Source organism: Pelecanus crispus, chromosome 8, assembly GCF_030463565.1.
Source record: "Pelecanus crispus isolate bPelCri1 chromosome 8, bPelCri1.pri, whole genome shotgun sequence".
Lineage (NCBI taxonomy): Eukaryota > Metazoa > Chordata > Aves > Pelecaniformes > Pelecanidae > Pelecanus > Pelecanus crispus.
Window position 1 is genome coordinate 582,206 of NC_134650.1, and position 25,035 is coordinate 607,240.

The window sequence follows — 25,035 nt, forward strand, 5'->3', positions numbered from 1 at the left end:
TGCAGAACCAATGCTTTTTTTCTGAATTTATGTTATTGCAGCGAAAACTTTCTGGTGTTTTGTCCCCGGCAAAACAGTTCCTGCCCACCTTGTACCATGCGCGTGCGCCAGCTCGTGTCCCCCTCGTGTCCCTCACTCCTGTGTTCAGATGTGACCAAATAAACGTAAAATATTTTCTAGTTTTCTAGACTTTCATTAAAAAATAATCCAACCACCGAGGCAGGAAACATGAAATTGCTACTCTCCCCTTGATTGGTTTAGTGTGGACTTGGCAGTTGGACTGGATGATCTTAAAGGGCTTTTCCAACCTAAACGATTTGATGGTTCTATGATTCTATAAATCTCCCCACGGCCCTTGCAGACCGCTCCACTGCCTCCCCCTGCTCACCCGGCAGGCATAGCCAGAGTTCAATTTCTGCACTTTCCAGGTGGGAATGACGCTTCCAGCAGGGTCTAACATTTTTGGCCTTACACAACCTACAATCCTCCTTACTCCACTCCCAGCAAAGGCGCTGCCCTGCACTGGTTTCCGATGGCTTGGGTACCGCTACACTGACCGGGCGGGAGGCACTAAGAGAGAGGAGGGATGCTTGCCCTGAATTTAAGGAGTACGTACAATCACCACGTTTCAGATATCAGCAGTACAAATCCCTCCCAAGCTGTATAAATCTTTGTGAACAACCTTCCGCCTTGGTGCTCAGGCTGCAAGTCCCAATGGCTGGCCACCAAAACAGTAATAGCTGGGGCAGGGGGGAAGAAAAAAAGAAAGAAAAAAAAAAATTCTCATAGAAGAATCAATCCCTCCATGGAAGAGATCCATGTCAAATACTGTAGAAGGAAATACTTTTGACACCACCATCCCTATCATGTCACATTTAAGCAAAAGACTAAATAACTAAACTAGAAAATAATTTTGCTTGGCACCCCGTTGCACGAATGCTGACCTGAATGCTGCTGCTGAAGTTTAATCCAATGTTGTGCCGTGCCTCAGGCCTCAGGTACTGTTTTTGCCAAACACAGCCAAGAATTTAGGCGATACGACTTCAGTTCTTTACTGGTAAATTCACAAGTCCAACAAAATCCAACAAAAACTGGTATTAGGCCTGTACAATCCATATATAAAAAGGGTTGGTTTATTGTAGTTCAAATACATAAACTGAACAATCCCAACATTTCAAAATTAAACTTTAGAAACACAAGTTTAACATTCAAAACAGGAGTATAGTTTACAAGAATTGCCCAGAGGGGAAATCCACAGTCTAATCCAGAAGTATGTAAAGATCACTTTATCGTAAATAAAAATGTGTTTATACAACCGTCCTGTTCTGCTCCAGTAACCACTGTTATTTACCAAGTGTTTCCAACTTCGAGTAAAAATTATTAGACAAATCTTCACTTGGGCAGAGCAACCTGATTTTGCTTCTAATTCACGGATAGGGTAAGGAACAAAGCAGACCTGTGAACAAATTTAATTTGGTCTCTTAGTCCTAATTCTCCTCTCAGTTCTAACTCCGGCTTTAATGGATTTAGTTCCATTTACAAGGGTGAAAGCAAGCAGAGAACTGGGACTTGTGTTTCCAGAACGCAGTCTTTAGTGAGCAATAATTTAAGCTATCAGACAGCATTTCACCTCCTCAGTCAGGGACTGCGGGTAACCATTAGCAAGCTGGTGGCACACATGTAGTACAAGTTCAAACCACAAGCGCGGTCATCCTTAAGACTCACATGTATGACACTGCTGGGAAGAATGCCTCCAAATATCAGACATCCACACCTCATATACAGATACTGCATTGCTCTGAGAGCTGAAGTTACCAAACACAGCCCACACACTCGGATTTTTGTCAGTCATGCCCCCAAGAAACTCATAAATACCTTTAACATGGGGGTTTTGTTGTTGCTTTCCCCCCCGCCCCGCCCCAGAGACCATTTTATGTTCACAAATGCTGCTTCTTCCTCTGCTCCTCAGATGGTTTTGCAATATATTCACGGTAATGTATATGTATAAACCTGACAGATGGCTCATGCAAGCTTTTTGATTTAACAGATACCCTTGGCTTAAGAGTATTTCGTAACTATTTTGTTGTTCGTCTTGTAGGCTCTGAAGCTGTGGGTGGTGGAGGAGGGCCTCGACGGTCCAGGTCATCTACGTAGGACACAATGAGTTTGCGTCTCTCTTCCGGTACGCAGTCAAGTACCAGGTATCGCTTGTCGTTTTGTAATATCTTCTCTACATCTTTCAGATGCTGATCTGACTCCTGGATCAACTTTTTGGATCTGAAAGCAAGCGTAAGAATTACCAGCCGAGAGCGGCGCAGGACGCACAGAACCCCCAGGAACCTACCCTGCTGCCGGCGGTGGCTGCTGTGAGCTCAGAGAAGCTGCCCTCACCGTAAGAAAGCGCGGGTAAAGTCAATGAAAGGCAAAGCAGGGAAAGGGTGCAGAGACCTGACTATCTTCTTAGCTAGAAAGATGCCGCTTTAGGTCAGGACTAGGCATACGAACAGTACTCTATGCACAGGAAATAAAGGCTTGTTGCCTACATTTGTGCTACATTAATTAAACACCGTGGAAGACACGTGTCTGGCTGCAATGGCCTTGTACAGCGCTATGTGAACTATACAAATGCTAAAAGCTAGAGTGGATTAAAAAACAAAAGTATCACAGTTTTAAATTCAGCATCTAAAGGAGGCAAACAATTAGAATTTGGATGTGGAAGTCTCAGCTACGGTCCAGCTTGACTGATTAACTGTGTCCACAGCACCAGCTTCGAGCACCGTTGTTCAGCTCACGGACAGCAGCACTACCTGAAACCAGAACTCCAACACACTATGGCGCCGACTGCACAGAAACCATGCGGTTCAGTAGGATCCAAAGAACTTAATTTCATTTTCTCCTTTTTAAGTGAACTCGTGTTTCTGGTAGGAAACTTGTTTTGGTCCGTTCCCAAGATTCTGTATCAGCCTTACCGTCCCCTGAAACTGAGTGAAAAAGTCAACTGCTTTGTAAATCTACCCACCTGTAAGGCACACCCTTTCAAGGAAATCCTTCCACAGAAACCAGGCAAATTTTATGGCTTTTTTTTTTTTTTAAAAAAAAATTTCAATGGAGCCAATATTTCTTTGCTGTCTACTCCAAAGTCCTGAAACACAGTCCTCACTTCAGTACTGATCCCTCCCTGAGTCTAAACCAAGGACTAATACAAACATGGAAGATGGCCCTCACCACAAAATAAACGTAATGCCTGACAGCTCAGAGTAGTACTGTTCACAGAATACTATTCCGAAGCCAAAGAGAACCTTACACCTGTCTTGGTTTGATTTTCATTGCTTGTTAGTCAGCAGCAGAAATGTCAAAATACAGCAAAAAGAGGTCTCTAGCTGCTGCAGAATCTTTTTTTTTTTTCTGGGACAGGTTATGAAAGGTTGTAAAAGTGTAACAGACATCAACTTATGCTAGGAGCAAAAACAGACATCAGTTTTTTGCCATTTATGTGGAAAAGCACAATAAAAAGATTAGTCCTTCGTTGACATTATGCTACTCACCTGTACGTTATAAATTTGGTCTCTTTCAATAGTGTTCGGAAGTCAGCTTTGGCAGTAATGTATTTGTCTCTAATGTATTCCTCAAACTCCCTTTGTTTTTTCTGAAAGAAAAAAAGATAAGCTTAAAACACTGAATGCTGATTAAGTACCTTCATGCAACTTACCATACTGAACATAAGCAATAATTACATGTTAATTGTAATTTTCCTTATCTTTCACATTTTTAATTAAAAAAAAAATCTTATTTCAACAATACTACTTCTATTCACATGAAACAGAAACCACTTCAGCAGCCATTACCTTACTTTCTCTGTATCCTGCACTATACTGAAAGCTAGCAACAGTGATGCAAACACCTTACCCTGTCACTCGAAGAAAATTTAATGCACCTTGGATCTTCTTTAATGATTTTTTTCACTTCTTTCCATGTTGATGTTAAAGTTATCTTTCAAAAGAAGCAAAAATAGTTAAATGAAAAGAAAATTAGATTCTAAGAATACAGAATGTAAATATTACTACATCTGAAGCTTTTAAATATCTCCCAAGTCCACTGACAAAGTTGTTGCTGTATTTTTAAGTGTTGGGTTTTGATTATTTATACGACAACATTTGTATTTTTAATCAGTTGATTTTATATATTTGCTTTTCTTTAGTATTTTGAGATGGCATTTTCAGATCAAAGTCCTCACAAACATCATTTACATCCCAAAGTCTTTCTCTAGTACATATTTATGTATATGAATGTGGTGTTAAAAATTACCTACAGAAAACGTGCTTCAGACATGTCTGTCATTTTATTCTATCACACTAAAAATTTGCCTAATGTTCTAAGCACTTCTAACTAATGCATTAAAAAATGAGGTAAAAACTTTAGGGTTAAAAGAAAGCTGAAGTTGGCACATAACTAGAAAAGAGCAACACTCACTAAAACTCCCCAATACACAGAACAGGTGATAGATTTCCTTAGCATTACATAGAACAGAAGTTCAGATTCAGTAGCACAAGATAAAGCAGGACAACATCAAAACAGATGAACTTGGTAAGATTATATACTGATATTCATTAAGACAAACACACTGGATATCTGAAAGAGCAAGATGCCATATAGTACAGAGTATCAAATAACTCAGTGTTGAAGAAATGTAACATCCTGCAGGAGATAAAAAGATCACTGATTAGAAGTTTGAATGTAAATGAACTGTATGCTAAACCAAAATAACACTCAAGATAAACAGGTAAGGAAACTTAATGCACAAATTTTGTTATGAAGAAGAAAAGATAGTGGTGAAGCAAAGGGGCCCTGGAAATAAAAGCAAACAAATCAGATTGCACGACAAAAAAACCAGAAAAAGATAAAGCACAATGGGCTGGCAAAGATTTGAAGTTTGAATATATACAGCTCTTACCGCTGAAGTTTCATCCAGAAGTTGCCTAAAGTGTTCCCTCTTCTTTTTGGTAAGTGCTTCAATGTGTTCATTAAAGAGCTTTTCCTTCTCTTCTCTTTCTAGCAAGGAGCCAGATTCCCATCGATGATCTTTGCGTAGAGTCCTTCTGGTATCAGACCATGACACATCTGAAGAACGCACCTGAGCCAAAAGATTATTTATTTTTTTAAAAAAACCCATCTTTTTCTACAGTTCACTGGTATTTCTTATGTATCTCTTAGGGTTTTTTTTCTCTTGTTTTAAGTTAAGGTTCAAATTAAAGATTAAAAAAAACCCAAACAGCTTTTAAGAGGCTGTAGTAGCTTCCCCACAAATACTAAACAGACAGTGGCAGAAGGAATTACTTTGCATCAATTCAAATGCAGATGGAGATACCCAACTGACCTGGCTGAGTATTCTCTCAAAAAGAAAAATCCAGCACCCTCCTCCTCTCTGCACAACATATTATATTAACCATAAGCGGTCTGGAAAGGCAGCCTAGGAGATAATTATTTCCAAAGAGACACTAGGAGCTTTGCAGTGCCTTGCTTTTAGCCCAGAGAGCATCCTCAAGGAGCTGTTGCCTTATGTTAACTCGCTATTCCACCAGACCAGAGTGATAAGCCGTTTATATCCTGCCCCCTTACAAAGATTTCAGTGCTGAAATGTGGAACTGAGCACTAGTAACGGGTTTGAATTTCCTATCATACACCAGTGAGCTAGGGCACAGTACACGTACTGGTGAAAACTCATTTGCTAATCCTGTCCTCTTAATAGGACATTTGCCATACAGGAACTGCTCTCTCACAGATCAGCTTGACCAGCAGAACAAAGTAAACATACAACACAGCAGAGAAACGGTAAGACAAAGGTGCTGCGTTTGGAACATGAAGGAGAGAGACAATGCAAAAGGAAGGGGACTATTCCTAATGCTCAACAATACTAATTTTTCAACAGACATACAGAAGTTTACAGTAGCATGACTGAAAATCTGCCATCACCCATGAAACTCCAGAGAAACACAGCAGGAATAACGCTATCCACTAACTCCCAGGGCAAGATGCCAGAACATGAACCCTAATGCAAAGCATTCTCTTGCAACCATGGCAAAACTCCCAACAGCGAGTGGAGGGCAGTGGGGAGAAGACAACAGGACTATTTCTCTGTAAGCTTACCTACAAACGCCAAAAAGCATTTGCATAGTGTAACAATTCGACAGAGAATGCGCTGACAAGCTGAGAAAGCCTGTCCATATCTCACCATGTCAGACAGAAGCGCTTTGAAGTTTTGGATAGCTTCTTCCCGTTTGTGCTGCTCACGTTCTCTATCAATTTCCTTGGTTTGCTCCGAACGAGCTTTCTGGACTTCCCTTTCTCGTTCACGCAAACTTGCCTCAATGCGAGCTTGTCTTTCCAGCTCCTTTTCTTTTTCTGAATCTAAATTCTGAAATGTAAGAACAAACTTTTCTCAATAAAAACAATACAACACCTTTCCTATTTTCATTAGACAGGTAAGTAAATTAAAGGGTTATCAAACTAAACGCATCTTGGAACAAAATACTTGAAAGTGATTTGAGATCTATGGATTACAAAGTTGTGCTTCAACAGCTATGTTGAAGCACTATAGGGTTTACATGGGGGAAAGAGAAGTTTGGTCACAATGCTGATCACAGAACAACTGTTGTCAGGAGCACGTTGTTTGTGTGCAGTGACCACCTCTGAATAACGGGGGGACGGGGAGAGTGGCATCACTATTTGTTAGCCCAGTTTTACATTCTCAACCATTAATTACCTGGAAGAGAAAGGTAGGAATATTGGATTAAGAGAGAAGAACCAGCGAAGGAACTGTGTACGAGCCATCTATATTCCTGAAGGAAGCTGAGCTGATACAAAAAAATCACAGCAAAGGAAACTCTGCCTATCCTGGTAGGAAGTAATCAATGCGGTGTCTGTATTTTCTGAAGTTTTACAGCCATTTTTAAAACCGATGGCTACAGGGGTCTCTGCCTTTCTTGCTCTGCTGGATAAATTCTCCCAAATATCCTGTGTGCATACGCAGATGCACACACCCGTACCATGAACATCTGCAGCAGCAGCACCACCAGGGATAATACATCTAAGTTTCAAGCTGTCATTCTGGGGTACTTCTAAAAATAACTATGGTATAGAATTCTCTTTAGCATGGAACTAAAGCATGCATTAGTCTACCTTCTCGTTAGTTACTTCACACATTAACAGCTATGTGAGCAACAGAACATCCACAGTCATACTTCGGATGTCACACGCGTACCTTAGCTATTTTTTCTATGTACTGTTTGAAAAGGTCTTCCCTCTGTGAAGAGCTATCCACCGCTTTGTAACGGGGGTCAGTCTCTACTTTGTCCTTCACTTTGCTCCAGCGAGACTGACTGTCCAGGTGGTGATTAGCCAGTAGTTCAAAGAAGTCCATTTTGATCTGTTTTACAGACAGAAACAGAAAGACAATACTTGAGAAAGATACTTTTATACCCAACAGTTTGCTCTTATGAAAAAAGGAGTCAACTTACCTCCGACAGAGGGAAGCATGTTAATATTACATACCATTACAATTTAGAGAAATCACTAAAACTCTGAATTTAGACATAACCGCATTTCAAATTCACTTCCCCTAGGGACAATTTTGCTAAAGCAGATACATTAAGAAGATCTGCTACATCCAAGATGAACTACATTCTTTAAAGAATGATTCACCAATACAGTTTTTATTATTTTACTCCAATTTAAGCTTCTTTTATGAGCTTTTATAGATATATATATCTCAAAGTAACAAGTTACTGATTCTACATTATAGCATTTTGCATGTTAATGTTACAGAAGCTATGCACTTTTAAACAGGGCTCTAGACAGGTATTTATGGATTCATCCTCCAAGTATACAATGAACAGAGACAAATACTTGGATCTGCATATAAAGAGCGATGTTTTAAGATGGATCTAACCAATAAAGAATTACCCACATATGGTAATTAAGTAAATTACATTTAAGATGGATATGCACTTTTATATAAAAGTTTAAGGAAGTGTTTTAGTCTACTTTTTCAGTTGGAAATGGCACGTCAGCACTGTCCATAACAACAGCCACTGCAAAGGGCTGGCAGAAGATCAGTCATATTAGGTTTTTTTATCTCGAGACAACTAGCCACACGTTTTCATCCAAACTCCCAGAACCAGCAGCTGCAAGAGCGACTACTGTGCCTTTATTACGTCTCTGTTTTCTGGGGTAGATGATCTCCCTGTTCCTGCTGCACTTTAGGTCCTAGGTGTTTTCACCTTTTTGTTCCCTTAGAAGCCTGCTTTGGCATTTAAGCCTCCACCTCCGAAGCAGAGGCGAGGGGCTGGTTCGCCTCGCTCGCCGAGTGCCAGGGAGTGACTCCGGGGACTCCACACACAAGGCAAGGCATGCTGCCTTCACAGCATCCCAAACCCTGCTGGTCCACAAAACAAAAGCCGTCTTTATGGCACGCTAATTAAAAAGACCCAAACAAACAAACTAGGGAAAGGGCTGGCTGTTCATTTTTTGCTACTTCTCATCCCTTTAAAAACAGAAAGCCACCAAAAGCAGTTTAGCTCCAAAACACTGAGGTTCGTAAGGGAAGCGGGCAGATGGACAGGTGAACAAACTCTGGCTTGCCAGAGAACTGTCACATCCCGATTCTCTAAAAACGTCTTTAGATACAGAATGCAAGAACGAAATGAAGATCAGAACCAACATTCTGCAGCTTTGCCCACTGATAATTTTAGTTCTTCACAATATTAACATATAAACATAAAAGGCTTTATAGGCTTTTTTTCTTTCCTATCTCAACAGAGGTATTAAGATAGAAAACAGAGATTAGAAAACAACTGGTTAGTGCCAGTGGGAAGGTGCTCTACATCTACAGCACTATCACTTTTTCTTAAAGTAGCTGAACAAAATGCTAAGCAAACCGTTTATTCATTGTAAAATTAAGAATGTTGTTTCAAAACATCTTAAAACATGCATGCAGTATCAAAAATATGAAGCTTTCTAAGCCATGGCATTAGAAATATTTGTCAAAAATCAAACAATTCACAGATGTTACTACAGAAGTCTATAAAGTAAGGGTATCCCAAAGTTTCTGCACAAATCACATATGCGCATATATATATTCCACAGGATAAAAAAAACGTATACCCACAAGACTGCTGGAAGTGCCGTGGCACCAGCTGCAATGCAAAAGCAGACCCAAGCACCCCACCACAACCTGTAGGAAGATGCTTCCGCGGGAGCCGCCAGCAGCACCCCCTTTGCTCCCTCAGAAGCCGTGCGCTTGCTCACGACGGAGCTCCGGCACTGCTGTACGGAGAGGCCAGTGCTGCTTTGCCAGCGACCGACCGAGCAGAAAACCAGGAGGGTATAGCCAATTCCCTCCCGAGAAAAAGGAATGACGCTACCAGACCTTTAATGCTCTTAAAGCATGGGTTTAACTTCAGTCATCCGCAATGTATGTAGCACAAGCACTGCAACTTGGTTTTTAATTAAAAAAAAAAAGGCAAAAAAAAAAGCTCTGACACTTCTCCAAAAATTGAGTCAAAAACATCTCACCAAGGAATAATCTTTTAAGATCACAGCTCTACGATGTGGCAAGTTTAGTATACCCATACGCAGTAACTAGCTCGAATAAGTAAAATATTGTGTAAGAAACCGGTAAGGGACCTTGGTACAGGGCAGATGACAGAGGCAGCCATCAGCACAGCGGGCTGCAGGACGTTTGCAGCTGAGCACGTCAGTAAGTCTACGCAAAGTGGGACGTCGGGCTCATCTGCTGGCGTGGCTCTTCTCGAGGACACGCGACAACGCTGCGTCCTGGGACAGCACATGAGCAGCTTGCTCAACGTTACCGGCTCACGGTCCCTCCCCGATATCCTCAAACCCACGCGCACTTCCTCAACTCTGTCATCTGAGAAGTATTAGCACTGTATTTACTCACTGAAATTAGCCACAGGAATGAAAACAACCATCTGAAAAGCTGACTGCTCCAACACCATCCAATAAGCCGTAACTCAATGAAGCAAAATCAAAACATTATGTAATTTAAAACCCTTACGTTAAAGATTTCTGTAAAGTGATCCTCCTCAAATAAAGATTTTGGACTTTTAAAACAGACTGAGAAAGCTTCAGGTTAAATGCCTTAAATTTTCTTTTATGTTTTAAGCACTTTCAAAATCAAAGGAAAATAAGACTGAAAATATTTCAGGTGTATTTAGAAGTCTTTTTTTTTTTTTTTTGGCAGTTAACACATTGCAGGTACAACTCTCATCACTTCACAAGGAAAAAAACTAAAAAAATGTAAAGTACCGGAACTGCGGGAGGCTAAAGTCACCACACAGAGATACCAATTCTTTCCTCACTAGGGAATCCCATAATATTTGCGTGTCAGTGATTGACAGCTGTCAGACTGAACTGATTGACAGGCCGCACAGCACATAACTGTAAAGTCTATCCACTTGTTATAAAACAGAATACATAAAATGGTTACAAAAGGCTTTTGGAGAAAAAACATTATTTCAAAAGCAAACAAATACAATCTCTCTTCTTTTAACTTTTCAACTTTAGAACAGTCATGCAACAACAAAACAAATATTTACTTTTTCAAAGTCTTCAACTGCACTACTAAGCTGCAAGAATGCTTTAAAATGCCATATTCATAATCGAAATGCAGTATGTAAAAGTCTAGTTTTGAACTACATCAGTTCTCCTCTGAAAGCACAATCATTTATTGAAAGTATCAGCAATAAGTCAACATTTGAAAAAAATCGAGTACAGAATCAAATTAGACCACAGTACCTAGATTAAAAAAAATATATGCAAAACTTACTGAATAACGAAATTGTCCCCAAATCTAACCTGTTATTCAGCATTTTTCTCTTCTGTAAGCATTCTTAGTAGGTGAAATTTGCAATAACTTTATACTACAAAATAAATATTGCAGACTTTAAAATGTCAAAAATGATTAGGCTTTAGAGGTTATTTTCTCCATTCGCACAACACACAGGGACATGTAAGTGGCTGCATATTCTGATGATAATATTTGATGCCGCCTCCGTAGTAGCCTGCTTCCCCAGTGGTGAAAGCCTGCTCCCTGCTATTGACAGTATGGTCAAATGACATTTGGAATTCATTAATCTTTAATAGCTGACCTTTAATTCTAATAAGAAGCACTTTATACATAAGATATATTTACTGAAAGATTAAAAAGTCACTAAAGTGCTAGCTTTTAGATGGAAAGAGAGGATATGGAAGCTGTTTGAGATTTAAGCGGAGTATCCTACAGAGAATTTCAAGTTCTTACTGCCTCTACTGAGAGAGCAGAGAGGTAACGGCCAGTTCTGCGGTTTCCAGCCAAACAGGGCAAGAATCCTTTTCCTTTTAGTGCTTCAAGATACATTATCATATTAACTTAAAAAACCAAAAAAACAGACATTATTCCAGTTAAGAATATAATGTTTCTTGCTTAGGTAAAAGAAAAAAAAAGTGTCATTCTTTAAGAAAACTCAGCTTCAACAAAAAAAATGTAAGTTCAATTCTATATATTCTAAAAGTCAGTATGCCTGCAAACTTAAAATAGTTAGTTCAGAAAAACCAAAGGGACAGCTGTGGAGTGTTTACATTTTAAAACCTCTACGGAAAGAGAAGGACCGTGTCTCAGAGAAGGCTCCCTGGAAACCAAGCGCGGGCTTTGTCCCATCTCACTCAGACTCACACCATTCACACTGCTGGAACTAAGAGGGTCACCTTACCTTCTCACCTCTGGTCTTCGAATCTTCTTTTTCCTTCTTTCTTGCCGCTGTGATAAACTCATTAAACAAGGCCTCTCGATCTTTCATCTTTTCAATTGCCTTGAATCTCGAGTCTTTAGCATGCTTGGCTGCAAATTCACTAAAAGTAGTTCTGCAACAAAATGGCAAGTGAACTCATTTGGCAGAGCTGTCTTTGCTGGGAAGCAGGTTCAGCACAGAAATATTTCTTCTGCTAGAATACATGCCAGAGCACAATTTAAAAAAAAAAAAAAAAAAGGCAACATCCTATGGCCTCACTGTAGAGATGCTTGATCAATGAACTATATAGAAAGGAGTCAGGTTTATGCACACACATGAAAGGTATTGTTAGAGACTTACAGGGGTTTTTCTGTTTCTTTGTTTGAATACAGCTACCTGCAGAAAGTGCAGGTGTAGGAAGAGAGATTACAATGCAACCAAGAAGAAGAAATGAAAAAACTCAGTTGTCTACAAAAATCTTCTTTTTTGTGGGTTAGCAGTTCAGCCACCAGTCTGTTCAGGTATTTCACAGCTGTGAAACTGAAAATTTTATGTGCATTCACTTGCAGCCAAACCATGCTAAGAGTTCAACAAGAAAATCATCTTTTGGTATTAGTCACAACAGAACACTGGCTGAATCAATTTTTCCTCCTACAGTGAACATTGTATAGCCTTATCTTAAAACACACAAAGTTGAAAATATTTTAAACACTATGGGCAGATGCAGCGACACTGGGCTTTCAACCCATTATCCCCATAGCATTTCCCTGACCGTTCTCTCACCTCCAGGGCCAGATTCCAATCTGTGCAGTAGATACAGTACTGCCACTTACCTCGAAAAAAACCACTACTGTGCTTTTTCCAAGCTCTGATGCAAATCTGGCCCCAAGAATACGTGAGACACTTATAATCATACGAATGTTTTCATCACAGCATGGAAATAATTAGACTTGGAAAATCCAGCCTACTGTTGCTGTAGGGTAAATTGAAACAAGAAGAGAATTTGGTAGCTTATTCAAAAGATTAGAAAGTGAATGTACAGCTATATTGAAGAACAAGAGCTGTTTAAGTGAAGTGGAACACAAACTCTTGAGCATGTTGGACTGAGACAGATGATAAAAAACCAGTCTGGCACTCACAGAAGTACAGCAATATCTTTAGACAAACACTGAAACCAGAAGACAAAGGATAAGATTAAACAAGACAGTATTTCAGCTGGAACTCTTTCCCACCCCAACCCATAATCAGGTAAGAGTCAGTCCCAATATGACACATCGGAAATATCTTGGAAGCTGAGGATACTAAAGCTAACATAACAGTCCATGTTAGTCTCTGGATTATATATTAAACTTACTACTGATGAATTTTTTCTTAAAACATTTCTGTGCCTCCATTCTTCCCAGCCTACTACTGTCAAAACTGCTACCCTTATTAAATGAGCAGACAGGTGTTTTAAATAAGAGTTATTAATCAGATCTGAAGTAATTTAAAAGTTAACATAACACTGGCTTCCACCAGATTTCCAAAACAGGTCACTGAAAAAAATAAAGCTGAAGGGAAACAAATGAGTTGTTATTTCACTGTAAAAGAATTAATGCCAGATAAGCGAAGAGATGCTGAAACAGAATGCTTTCGAGCTCATCTGGTGACATAAGCACATATTTCATGAACTCTATGTGAGAAAGCTGTGAAACAAACAATTCTAGCAGTAAAATCTTGAATGTGAGTGCATCCACTGTCATCACCTCGCTATTATCACTGCAAATAGGTCTGTATGTGAGGGGTGTGCAATAATTTCTATATTAAAGCAACCAGAACATTCTATCATATTAACATACTTTGTAACCAGGAAAACATCTCTTCAGCCCCTCCAAACTGAAGAAACCTCCCTAGTACTTCTCAGAGGCTGCTAATATTCTTAAGAAGAAAAAGGGTTATTAAAGAAAACTTGTGGTGGATCATGAGGCCTTTCTCACAATCCAGACAGCATGCTGGGGATTTTTTTCAAAATTACTTAAAATACATAAATCATTATAAATTGCAAGGTCTATTATTTCATGGCTTAGGTGAATACAAGCAGGCAAAAGAAGATTTCAACAATATCTGATGATTTTTCTCCTCTTTTCCCATTTTGAAAGAGGTTAATTACCTAATACTACCCAACATACTTCATTCTAATACAGCTTATACATATGAACAAGAAAGAAGCTCCTACCTTGGATTAATCTTTGCTTCTTCCATCATTTTCTTGAAATCCTCCTTGGCCTGCATTATTTTGTTTTTCTTCTCCTTGCGCTCTTCTTCTGCTCGGGTTTTCACATACTGATCAAATACCTACAGAAACACCAGTCACCAACATAAAACATACAAACCTGAAGCCACATAAGCTCTGGGCAAGAGGGAGGAAAAATCCCATTTCTTTCCTTTTCTCCTATTTCCTTTCTTCTCACCACAGAACCAACAGACAATGTAGAAAGAAGGGTTAGGGACTCTTTGTATTTGAATATGCAAATTACTCCAATCTGCTGAACGTGTAGTGTACTGTATCTAAACACATAATCTGAGACCTGTGAAGACACTTCTTACACATTCATGTTATGTTAACATTTTTCTGGGTCATCTATTTAAGACAGCAGACACTTCCTGTATTCTTGAAGTTTTCCATTTGAAGAAAAGCTTCTGGAGTGAGAACTTGCTTAACAATAAAAATGCCCTTCAGTTTTTCCCCCAACCACTTTTTTTAATAAATAGATAGATTATTCATTACGTCATATTTTGAAGAGATATTGACAATTCTCACCATTTCATTCAGGTTTTGGGAGCTCTCTGTATGCATACAACTTTCACTGTGTTAAAATATTAGATTTTCCAACCACAGGAAGAATAAAAACTACCAACTCGCTTCTTTTCTTGCTGGCTTCTTCCGTTTCCAGGCAAACCCTAATCATAACAAAATCCCTTGCGACACTGATTAGTCTAGAAGGTTAGCAGGAACAAAAATAGCAGACTGAGGACTTAGATAAAGGCTGTAGTAGCTGTGTCTGGATGGGGAGTGAATTTGACTTCTCTTTTACCTGTTTCCTTTCTTTCGGGTTGAGAAGTAAGTAACGAGGATCAAAAACTATCTTGTGTAGCTCTTTCTCCCATGTTGAAAAAGCAGAGACCTTTAATTAAAAAAAGTCAGATTTTAACTAATGGTTAAGTTTTCTCAAATATACAGAAGTTGTATAGTTTTGCTTGAAAACTATAGGACATCTAATGAAAAGAGGGAAACAAATTAATCCTGAAGTTTTCATCACTAATAGATGATGGAGGCTGCCATAGCAAGTTTCAACACTAGTTGGCTCTGAAAACTTCTAAATAATAACACACACTTAATTGCTACTACTGTGTGACATTAAAAAAGAGTACATCAGAAGAAAGCCTTGAGATTCTATGTTCTATGTCTGCTCTATACCTTTTCTAAATGTTATGACTGTAAACAGTTCTGCTACAAAAGAGATTGAGTTAAACACATTTGAGCTCATCTTAAATAAGCTTTATTAAAACTACCCCATAAAATCCAGTTATTGAAACTAAAGGAAAGCTGCATAGGCAGCTGGAACCACTTCCATTTCTTAAGCTTACAATATAAATTTATATTCTAATAGCCTAATTTATCTATCAAAACTGATTGGTATCAAGCAGATTTCAAATTTAGTTAACCAAAAGCAAAAATTGTCCCATTTAAGGATAAGAGTGTACAGACTGCAGTGGAACTTACTGCTTTTCTCATGTAGGAACATTTCCAAAAACATTAAGGATGTGTCCAGTTTGTGCGTCCTATTTACTTTCAATGGCAGCTTTCAATTAGGTAATTACTTAACTTGGGAAAAAAGTAAAAAAAAAAAATCTGTCTTGATACTGTTTAATTTCACTTACTTAGAAATCAAAATTTTGCTGTAATTGTAACATTAGAAATATGGAGTCTTGTACCAAATGCATCCATTAACCAGCAGAAGGATAAGATTGTTTTCCCTACATAAAGCGCCGCAGGTTCTGAATTTGCTAACAATTGAGCCCTCTGCCTGAACCTCCCACTCCCTCTCTCCCCTTCTCACACACACAAACACTTATTTCTGACCCCTCTTTCTAGAAGCATGTCCTTGAATTGTTTCATCCGAGCCTCCAGAGGGACAATGGCTCTCTCTCGAGCAGCTTTAATTTCAGCTTCCATAGCAGCCTCCTTCTCTGAATCAATATCTTTGTTATCATCTTTCCTGAAAAAAATTGAACATACGGTATAACCAGAGAAGTAACATGTCAACCCTGTAGGTTAGAAATTGAACTACACTAGGACAGAATGGATATAACCAAATACTTCAGAAGTGTAGGCTTGCAAACCATGAAAGCCATTCTTTGAGACTTGGATATGAATGCTTTCACACTGAAAGAGCTCAAGAACCAGGGCATTCTCAATAACTTCACTGCCAACAAATGACTCTAGGAAGTTAGCACACTCTGGTTGTATTCAATGGTCTCACCAGATGTGCAACAGATTTTATGTTAGCTGCACGAATTTTATCTCCTGTTCAAGACCAGGAGGCCCTGTGAAAAGACTATGGCTAAGGGAGTTAGTTCAAATTGAGAATACCTTACAATCATTACAACAGAAAATGCTGTAACACAAGTGATACATTCATCCATCAAAGCATTTCTGGAAAAAAGTGTGCTGTTTGTCGATTTATGTTTACTAAGAGCAAATGCGCTTTGTCCCAGACAAACTTAAAGCCCTAATTGCTAATGACTTTATGATCATCCCTAAGAGTACACAATAAGAAATAAAATGGTGAAACAGTGCGTGTAACTCACTCAGTGAAGTGACACGTATCACTTCCAATAGGCAACACAGATCAAAAGACTGAAACAAAACTCTTAAACCTTTACAACAGAGTGAAAACAGAGTAATCACTACGAAAATCTAGATGGCTGGATTTTTTGGCAACAAAATCTTGTGCACAGAAATTAACAAGCTAGGTAAACAAGCAACAGAAGCAAAGTATTTAAGATAAACTGCACTCAAAATATTCCTTGGATTCACCAACTTACACCATTTATTTCCATTTCAAATTATTTCCAAAGGAGATGCTATTTCCTCTATACATGAATTTCAGCTATCTCGGAGAAATATCAAATACTTGAGCTGCTAAAGTAAAATAGCAGAATGTTGATGATTGTGTTCACCAATCCTATTAGTTGCTGTTCTACTCTGCTGAATACAACAGCATACACACTGCTCAGATGAAAAACTTCAGTTATTTTATCTATACAGACCATTTAGTATTGAAAAAGCAAACTTACTTGCGCTTTTTAATTTTAATAGGCTCATCTTCGTTTGCTTCCTCTGTAGATTCATGCTCTTCTCTAACTGTAACACATTTCAATAATACTTTAGGTTTTATCTTTATGAAAAGTTTGTAAATCACAAATGAAGCCTTGTGCAAAAACAGAGGACAATGTGTGCAGCAATAACATATTCTGACAAAGGAAGACATGGCTTTCAGTTGCTTTCAGAACAACACTACTGGAATTTAGTGGCAGGACTAATGGACTTGCGGCCAACTTTCTATTTAATATGACAAACACTGACCTCTTATTTCCAGGGAAAAAAACCTGAGGCTAAACAGTCTAATGAAGCACATTTGGATCTCCTGATTACCTACTTGCACTTTGCTCTCCTCCAACTACCAAGCCCACATGTCATCCCAGGACCATTTACTAGAACTCCTGCCAGAAAGAAGTCTCATCTCAGCAGCCTCTTGAATCTTCTCTGCTCTCGGCAGCTGCTTCCAAAACTGTATTCCACTTGACGTTCTCTAAGTTAAATCCTCTTCTGTGAGAGCCCATTCATACATTATGATTAATCTTTTCTGGCCCCCAAATTCTTCTTGCTTATAAAACAAACACAGTCCCTTTTTTTAGTCAGTAAAAACTGCAGGTTTTTTTCAGCCTGTTGGCATTTAGAAAAAAAATTAACCTTGTTAGTATCTACTTTCTTCAATAGACTGTTTTTTTTCCAAAGGACTCTATAAATCAGCCTTCTTAAATTCCAAAGCTATATACATTTTTCAATATGTCCTTACATTTCTCTCAATTATTTAAACGTTACTAGTTTTGGAAATCAGCACAAAATAAGTGATAAAGTACATTCAGACTTCTTAAGAAGGCAGTAAGATGGCTCTTACTAAGTTTTTTTCCTTCTTCCATTCCTTTTTTGTGAGGAGGTTCTTGAATAATTTTGTCTACATCAGCTCTTCCAATGAGGTCATCTGGTCGGTCCCACATAGAAAGACGAGTGGTAGGGTTATAGAAGAAAACACGCTCATCACCAGTCCACACCACACACCTAGAAATTTAACAGTCAGACAGGAAGTCTTGTGTTATCTTTGTCTTCATTCATTCTGCGTACCTGTTACCATATTCAAAGACTGAAGCAAGCATAACGGTCATAGACAGATCCAGGCTGTACTTACTGCACAACTACCAGACATTCCTACTGTCCAAATGGGATACTGAATTATTGCTTTCCTCTGCTAACAGATTTGAAATGCAATTTAAAAAATGCTTTTTATCAGGAGCTGCAGTATATTCAGTTCTTCTCTAGAAAAATGTTTTAGACGGCTCAATCAGATTTTGGGATAAAACATGCCGCATCTCTTCAATGCCACGCAAAATATGAGAAAAACCACCTTAATGATCTTGCCAAAATTTTATAAGTGACGGGATGAAAGAATCGCAGAGATAATTGGAAGGGAGACAGTTTTAAATATCAAACATTAATAAAAAAAGCATCGATAGCTGAATTGCAGAAGTTAAAACAATGTCCCTTTCCCATCAGTAAGATTTTTACCTTGGTCATCCAAACACACAAAGATGAGTTACATATATTACAGCAAGAGTAACCGCATCATGATGTTACATGCATAGGCACCTGTGAGTATCCACGCTAAGCGGGCGGCCAGGGGGAAGGACTGTTTTGGCCAGCAACTGCACCTATTCATTCCTCAAGGCATAAGGGCAAAAGAAGTCAAAGCTTTTTTTTTTTTGGCCAGTATTTCATACCAGATCAGGAGGAATCAGTGGCAGATGAAGGGGGCTGGGATACGGAATCTCTGCTGGTAATGCACCTCGTAGGACTGCAGTGAGCGTGCGGTAGGAAGGCTACGCACGCACCACTGAACATTATGAGTGCTGGCACAGCGTGAACAATGTTGGCTGGAGGAATCCAACACCATCTGAGACAGCAGCACACCAAGAACAGGATCTTCACACGCTGCCACTTGTTCTAACTACCCAGCGAGCGTCCTGGTGGCTGCAGGAAACGACGTTTCAGTCCTGCAGTAGGAGGCCATAAGGAAAACGGTTACCTACCACGGGGTTCCTGGAATGGGAGTAGTTGCAACCGGCTTGGCCTTCTGAGCTGCTTTTTCTTCTTCAGTCATTTCTTCCTCTTTTGGCTCCTCAGGGAAAAAAAAAGTTACAGGATTCAGGCAATGACAGCTAGCTAATTATTTATTCTAACGTAACTAACTTTTTTTAAACAAGCAAATGTATTTTGAAACAATGCTAACAGACAGATCAAAATTACACTTCATCCATGCTCAAAACGGAAGCATTGGAATTCCAACACAGAGACAGTAACTGCTATGCAAAAATCTCAATTCCGAAAACCTCTGGTTACTTCACTTTGATTTCAATGAAACCTTATTTAAATGCCTTCCTAGATCTGCATGAATCCTTAAATCAAGGCCTGAATACAGGGGCAAGGGTGTAGTTTCTCACAAAGAAATTTTTATTTATTCTTAAAATTAATTTACTTGAAAACAAGACTTGTAGTACAAAACAATCAAAGATCTGCAACAACCTTTGTAATAGAAATAAGCAAACTCTCAAAGGTAAACAGGGCAGAGTGATAATAAAACCCAGCAACTAAATTCTGTGCTTTTGCCTACTAAGCTACACTGAAGTTCACAGAAATCAGTATAAAAGCTTTAATTTTTATTCAAACACCTTAGCATCTTCAAGAACTATGCTTTCTCAGCATGGCAAAATGCCTTACAAGAAAAAAGTTCATTTTGTTTACTGCAATGTAAACACTACAGACATTTTCTAGGACATGTTCCTAACAGACTAAGCTGAATCAGTTACAGCACATGCAGAATGTGTAAGCTTTGTATCAAAATTGTTCAAAATAAAGGACTAAAGAAATAGAAAAAAACCTATTAATTTAAAGATTTCAAACATTCAGGACAAGTTTCATTTTTCTGAACACCTTAAAATCAGCGAGAGAACATCATGTCTATGTAATTTTTCCCATGTTTTTTTCCCATGTTTTTTTCCCATGTTTTTACTAATTTCTTAACTCACATACTCTTGTGTTTTTCTTTTAAATGTCCTCTTTCCCTTACATAAAAAAAAAAAAAAAAAAAAAAAAGGCAAAAACCAAAAAGCTATGAGTCCAAAAAGGAAGGCTTTCAAGACCACCCCAGGAATTTAAGAACTCAAGTTACTAACCATGTCTCCTGTCAACATGCCTGGTCTACAGATGCATCCACACCTGTAGGATGTAGGATTCAAAATGGCGATACTGACTATTTGGTTGCAAGGTCTTTTACCTCCTTTATAAGTTCTTTTATAGGTTCTTCTTTTGGCTCTTCTTCTTCTGTCTCCATTGGTAAAGGCTCCTCCGTAGGTTCTTTAATTGGCTCTTTAATCTTCTCTTCCATTTTTTCTAAATAAAAATAGAATTTTCCTTAGTATTATTAAGAAACCATTATAGAACCACAACAGATCCTAGTATTATTAAGAAACTATTATAGAACCACAACAGATTTATTTTTATCAGTATGATTTTTCCATGCACAACAGCAAAACAAAACTTATTTTTCACCACTTTCTGTCCTTCTTGGGCTTTACAGTGTCTGCTTATGAAGACATGATTATCTCCTGCACCAAGATCAACTTGGGACTGGAAAAGGAAATATTGTAAGGCAGCCTATTATATTAAAAGGCTAACTAAAGCGTGCCAACAGAAATAGCTGAAACACCAATAAAAATATCAACCAACAGTTGCAACCAACAGTGCAACACTGAAGACCATTTTGAGATTTGAAATGCTGTTGACAAAAAAACCCCACCACACCCCACAAAAAACCCCCCAAAAAACAGAGAAAATTCATGGAGAATCATCTGAGGATTGCTCTGCACCCACTTAAAAAAATTATAAAATGTATAATCTTCACTCAGCAAAATTGGTATTTGCTGTCTTAGATGTTTTCACTTCAGTAAAAAGAAGACCTATTATTTAAACCTGAATTATTAGAAAGATGGGTAGATGGGTACTAAACAAACTAGCTAACTGTGTAAGTGTTCTGAATTTTTCTAAACAAAGATTTCTTGTAACTGAAAAATTCAGCAGACAATAAAAGGAAGAACTATTTGGGTCTGACTGGATTTGTTTTCCTAAAAGACTTTATAACCTGCATAAAAGCCATGGGATTTTTGCCCCTTCTTCCTTATTTATGATACAAGAACGCTTTCCCTCCAATATAACACACCCATGGATACAATGTGGATTCAAATAAACACAAGTCACAGGATATGGCCAGCATACGACTTAGGGATGCGGACAGGGGGAGGCAATTTATTTTTTCTTCATAGTCCAAATCTGTTCACATACTTAGTTTTTGAAGATCTGAAATTTAGCATTTCGACAATCTTCATTCTTCCCTGCTTGACAGTCTCGAGAATAACTGAATTTTTCCCCTCACTTCCTATCTTTCTGCAATTGGGATCTTCTCAAACACGTGAGTATATAGAGTACACTCTCTACGGGAGTGGAAACATACATTTACCCAAGCGTCACAGGATTTGGAAACAACTCTAGAATCAAATACTCTCACAATACAGTGGGAAAGAAAGAAACTATAACTTTCAGACTCCAGAGCAACTCAAATAGATACTTATAATCAGGATTTCAAAATATTCTTGAGGGAGTTAATGGATTAGAAATATTCTCATTCACATTTTCAAACACAACCATTAATGGTCTAAGCAATTTTGCCTAGTATACAGATTTAAAAAAAAAAAAAAAAGTACCTTTTTCTTTCAGTTCTTGGGGTTTTTCCCACGTTGACTCCAAAGTTCTATTGTTATAATAGTAAGTCTTTCCATCTGCTGTTTTGTACTCTGTCCACTCAGAGACTGCTGTTGCTCCAGCCAACGTAGCAGGTGAAGCAGCAATAGCAACCTGAGGATGGATCATAGGTACAATGGGAGGGGCCATGCCTGGCAAGACACCTGTGTAAAGAAGAAAAAAGGAGAAAAAAAAAAAAAAAGAAAAAAGAAAAGAAAAAAGAAAAGAGTAAGTTACAATGAAGTGCCAAAGAACCAAGACCTAGCACGTCACTGACTTGATCTACAAATAATCAACCTATATAAAGATCATTTTAAAAATTAAATTGGGAAGCACCACATTGTTACCAGATTTCCTTCCTGTGTTTTACAGTCAGTAATGCCCATATTACCAGGCAAATTACATAGCTTTTTATTTTAGAGTAATGTGCAATTCTTCACAGCACAAAGCTTGTTAGTTTTTAGACATTTGCTCTAATACTTCAAAATTAAGTGCTCTATTTATTAAAAAAGTCTTTATTAGACCTCTATAGCAAATAATAATTTAAAAAATCTACTCCACTGTTTAATTATGCTGTCATTTTAAGAGATATTCCTATTGTTCAGACAGCAGTGGCTTGAATTTGATCTATATAATACCAAGCAGAGCTCTGATAAATCTTAAATCCTGCCTTTAAAAAAGTTAACATTCATTCAGAGCCTTGAATAAAAACTGATGAGAATGAAATAATTTCAGATTGTGTGATGGTTTTGTTTAGTACTGAAGACTGACTGGAAAAAAACATTTTACTCGCATCCTAAAGCAAAATGGCAAGTAAATATCCAAAGATAAGAAAGCCAGAATGCTACATTATCCTGTTATTTCTCTAGTCATCCCAACCAAATGGATATACTGAACATATTTTGAATGACAAGTTCTAGAAAAACAAATTGGACAGTGCTAGAACTACATGATCATAATTTTGAGCTTTTAACATTTGTATGAAAAAGTCTCTATTTTTAAATAATGGAAAAGCACACATTACACATTGCCATAAAGTATTCTCAGTAAGTGACTTTTCTTAAATCCACAATTTGAAAAATGAAAATTTGTACTAAGACGCACATACACGCACACCAACATGCGAGCACAATCATGTCACTATACATGTGGAAGTAGGAAAACAAAAATCCACACACAAGAAACTAATAACTAAGAAGTATGGGCATGAAAAGGTTCACAATTATTACAGAACTCAATGATTACAGAAAACTGTACTGGATTTCTTGTATAAAATAAGCTAGCACTAACAGTTACTTGGGAAAGTTATTTCCTGGCCAAATATGATATTTGCATTTATACTGGTTTTGAAAATAAAGTATATATATTAATTCAGTTGGGGAAGCAAATAAATAAATAAAAGATAAACAACAACATTCACTACCATGCCAACTTACAGACAAAACGAACTAAGATGGTTTTGAAAATTACCGGTCTTGGTGGTAGCGACTGTCTTTACATACGGGCAGCTGACTATTTGCATCATTGCTACACCTGTAAAATGGATAAGCAAGCATGTTGGAAAGCTGCCATTGTACGTCAGCTACCACTGGGAGTCTGGATGCTACAGATTTCCTGCTACAATTTGGAATGCCATTTTCAGCTGGCCAAAGAGAAAGCCTCCCAGCAAGAAAATGTGAATCATTTTTGCTCCAACATTTTATGCCAGATCAAATAGAAAACTGGTTTTAAGCTGCAGCAACAGTTTCTGCCTACGTTAAACCAGCTGTTTAGCAAATTATTGGGATGTCATTAAAAAGAAAAAAAAGGTATTTCAATGAGGACTCAGGGGTTTAAGTTCATTCAAAAGGGAACTCGGCTCTCCTGGTAGGGCAATACCATAGGAACACACTCTGCTAATGGTGCTGTTGTCCACCAACAGCTTTTGCTCAGACAGATCCATCAGAGGAGCAGCAACAAAGTGAAACTAACGGCCTGTGCTATTTTCAGTCTGCTGCTGCATTTAGAAAGCAGTGCTAAGAGCAGGAGGACAGATTTAAACTAGTCAGACTAGCAAGGCGTGGCAGGGCGAAAGTCAAGTTCAGCCCACAGGGGAGGCTGAGGTTATGAGGGTCATTACAGAAAGGCTGGAGGTGGAAGAAGGGAAAAGAAGAAATAAAAGCAATGAAGCTGCAAACAGCGGTACACAAAGCTGCACTAGGTCAGTGGCAGCAAAGGTTTTCTTTATTTTTCATTATCAAGAATTTCACAAGCTGAAAAATGCTCTAAAAGCAGCATAACTAGCCCTCAGAAAGGTAGCATCATGCACTGTTTTGCTCTCCAGCTCGTTAAGAAATGACACAGAAAGCCCACAAAGAGGGAAGCATTTAATCCTCTTCAATTAGACACAAAATTCAGTAGGAAATTAGACAGGGTAAGGGGAACGTGTTTGCAAAAACCTTCATTTTAGGGTGCGGAAGGAAACTGTAGAAGTTCTCTCTACATTGGTCCAGTCTGGACACTCAGAAACTTCCCCTTAAATGGTTTCAATTCCATCATCTGAGGTTGGAAATCCTCCAGCTCAAAGTGAAATTAAACCCCTGTGTTTATAACCAAAGTAATTTCTCTTTTTCTTCATTAGAGATCTAGTATGGAAAGCATACAAAAATACTGCCAATTTATTTGAAAAAATATTTCTGAGAAGACAGAATTGTAATGTTCTTTAATAATAATTTCAAGGAAAGAATCCAAAACTAGTTTTATAAAAAAAGTATGAATTGAGACACAAAAACATTGACTCAAACAGCACTGAATGAAGTGTTTGTCTAAATTTGGGGTGGGGATGGTGTACTTGAAAATGAATCGGAAAATTCGTTTTGTTAAGGAAGTTACAGCATGTCTTAAAACTGGGTCAGTATAAATAATGCCATCTGCGGGATCACTGAAATTACAGATACTGCAGCGCAGATAAGACTTAGCAAATACCCAAGCTGTTTCCTCTGCCAAGTTAATTCTCAAACACACAACTAACTTTCAATGTATGAATTAAGAGAAAGCAGACTTACTTTTTAAGATCTGAGATTACGAGATATCACTAAT

The 25,035-nt window shown here is 38.2% G+C and overlaps 1 protein-coding gene across 5 annotated transcripts in view; it reads right to left on the reverse strand.

Moving 5' to 3' along the window:
• Positions 1-1,126: 1,126 nt before the first annotated feature.
• TCERG1 (transcription elongation regulator 1) overlaps positions 1,127-25,035 on the reverse strand; it is a 34,270-nt gene continuing 10,361 nt past the window's right edge. For 2 of the 5 annotated variants that reach the window (XM_075715151.1, XM_075715149.1), the window contains 15 exons: positions 21,921-22,121; positions 20,438-20,553; positions 19,194-19,282; positions 18,008-18,168; positions 17,124-17,190; positions 15,907-16,042; positions 14,858-14,947; positions 13,999-14,117; positions 11,766-11,916; positions 7,259-7,423; positions 6,230-6,412; positions 4,952-5,131; positions 3,907-3,990; positions 3,546-3,646; positions 1,127-2,277 (listed from right to left, as the gene is read on the reverse strand). In XM_075715151.1, coding sequence (XP_075571266.1) covers positions 2,076-2,277; positions 3,546-3,646; positions 3,907-3,990; positions 4,952-5,131; positions 6,230-6,412; positions 7,259-7,423; positions 11,766-11,916; positions 13,999-14,117; positions 14,858-14,947; positions 15,907-16,042; positions 17,124-17,190; positions 18,008-18,168; positions 19,194-19,282; positions 20,438-20,553; positions 21,921-22,121 — 2,045 coding nt within the window. In that variant the 3' untranslated portion in view covers positions 1,127-2,075. Of the gene's footprint in view, positions 2,278-3,545; positions 3,647-3,906; positions 3,991-4,951; positions 5,132-6,229; positions 6,413-7,258; positions 7,424-11,765; positions 11,917-13,998; positions 14,118-14,857; positions 14,948-15,906; positions 16,043-17,123; positions 17,212-18,007; positions 18,169-19,193; positions 19,283-20,437; positions 20,554-21,920; positions 22,122-23,427; positions 23,491-25,035 lie in introns of all 5 variants that reach the window. The other 3 variants (XM_009492399.2, XM_075715148.1, XM_075715150.1) reach the window with 3 other exon arrangements.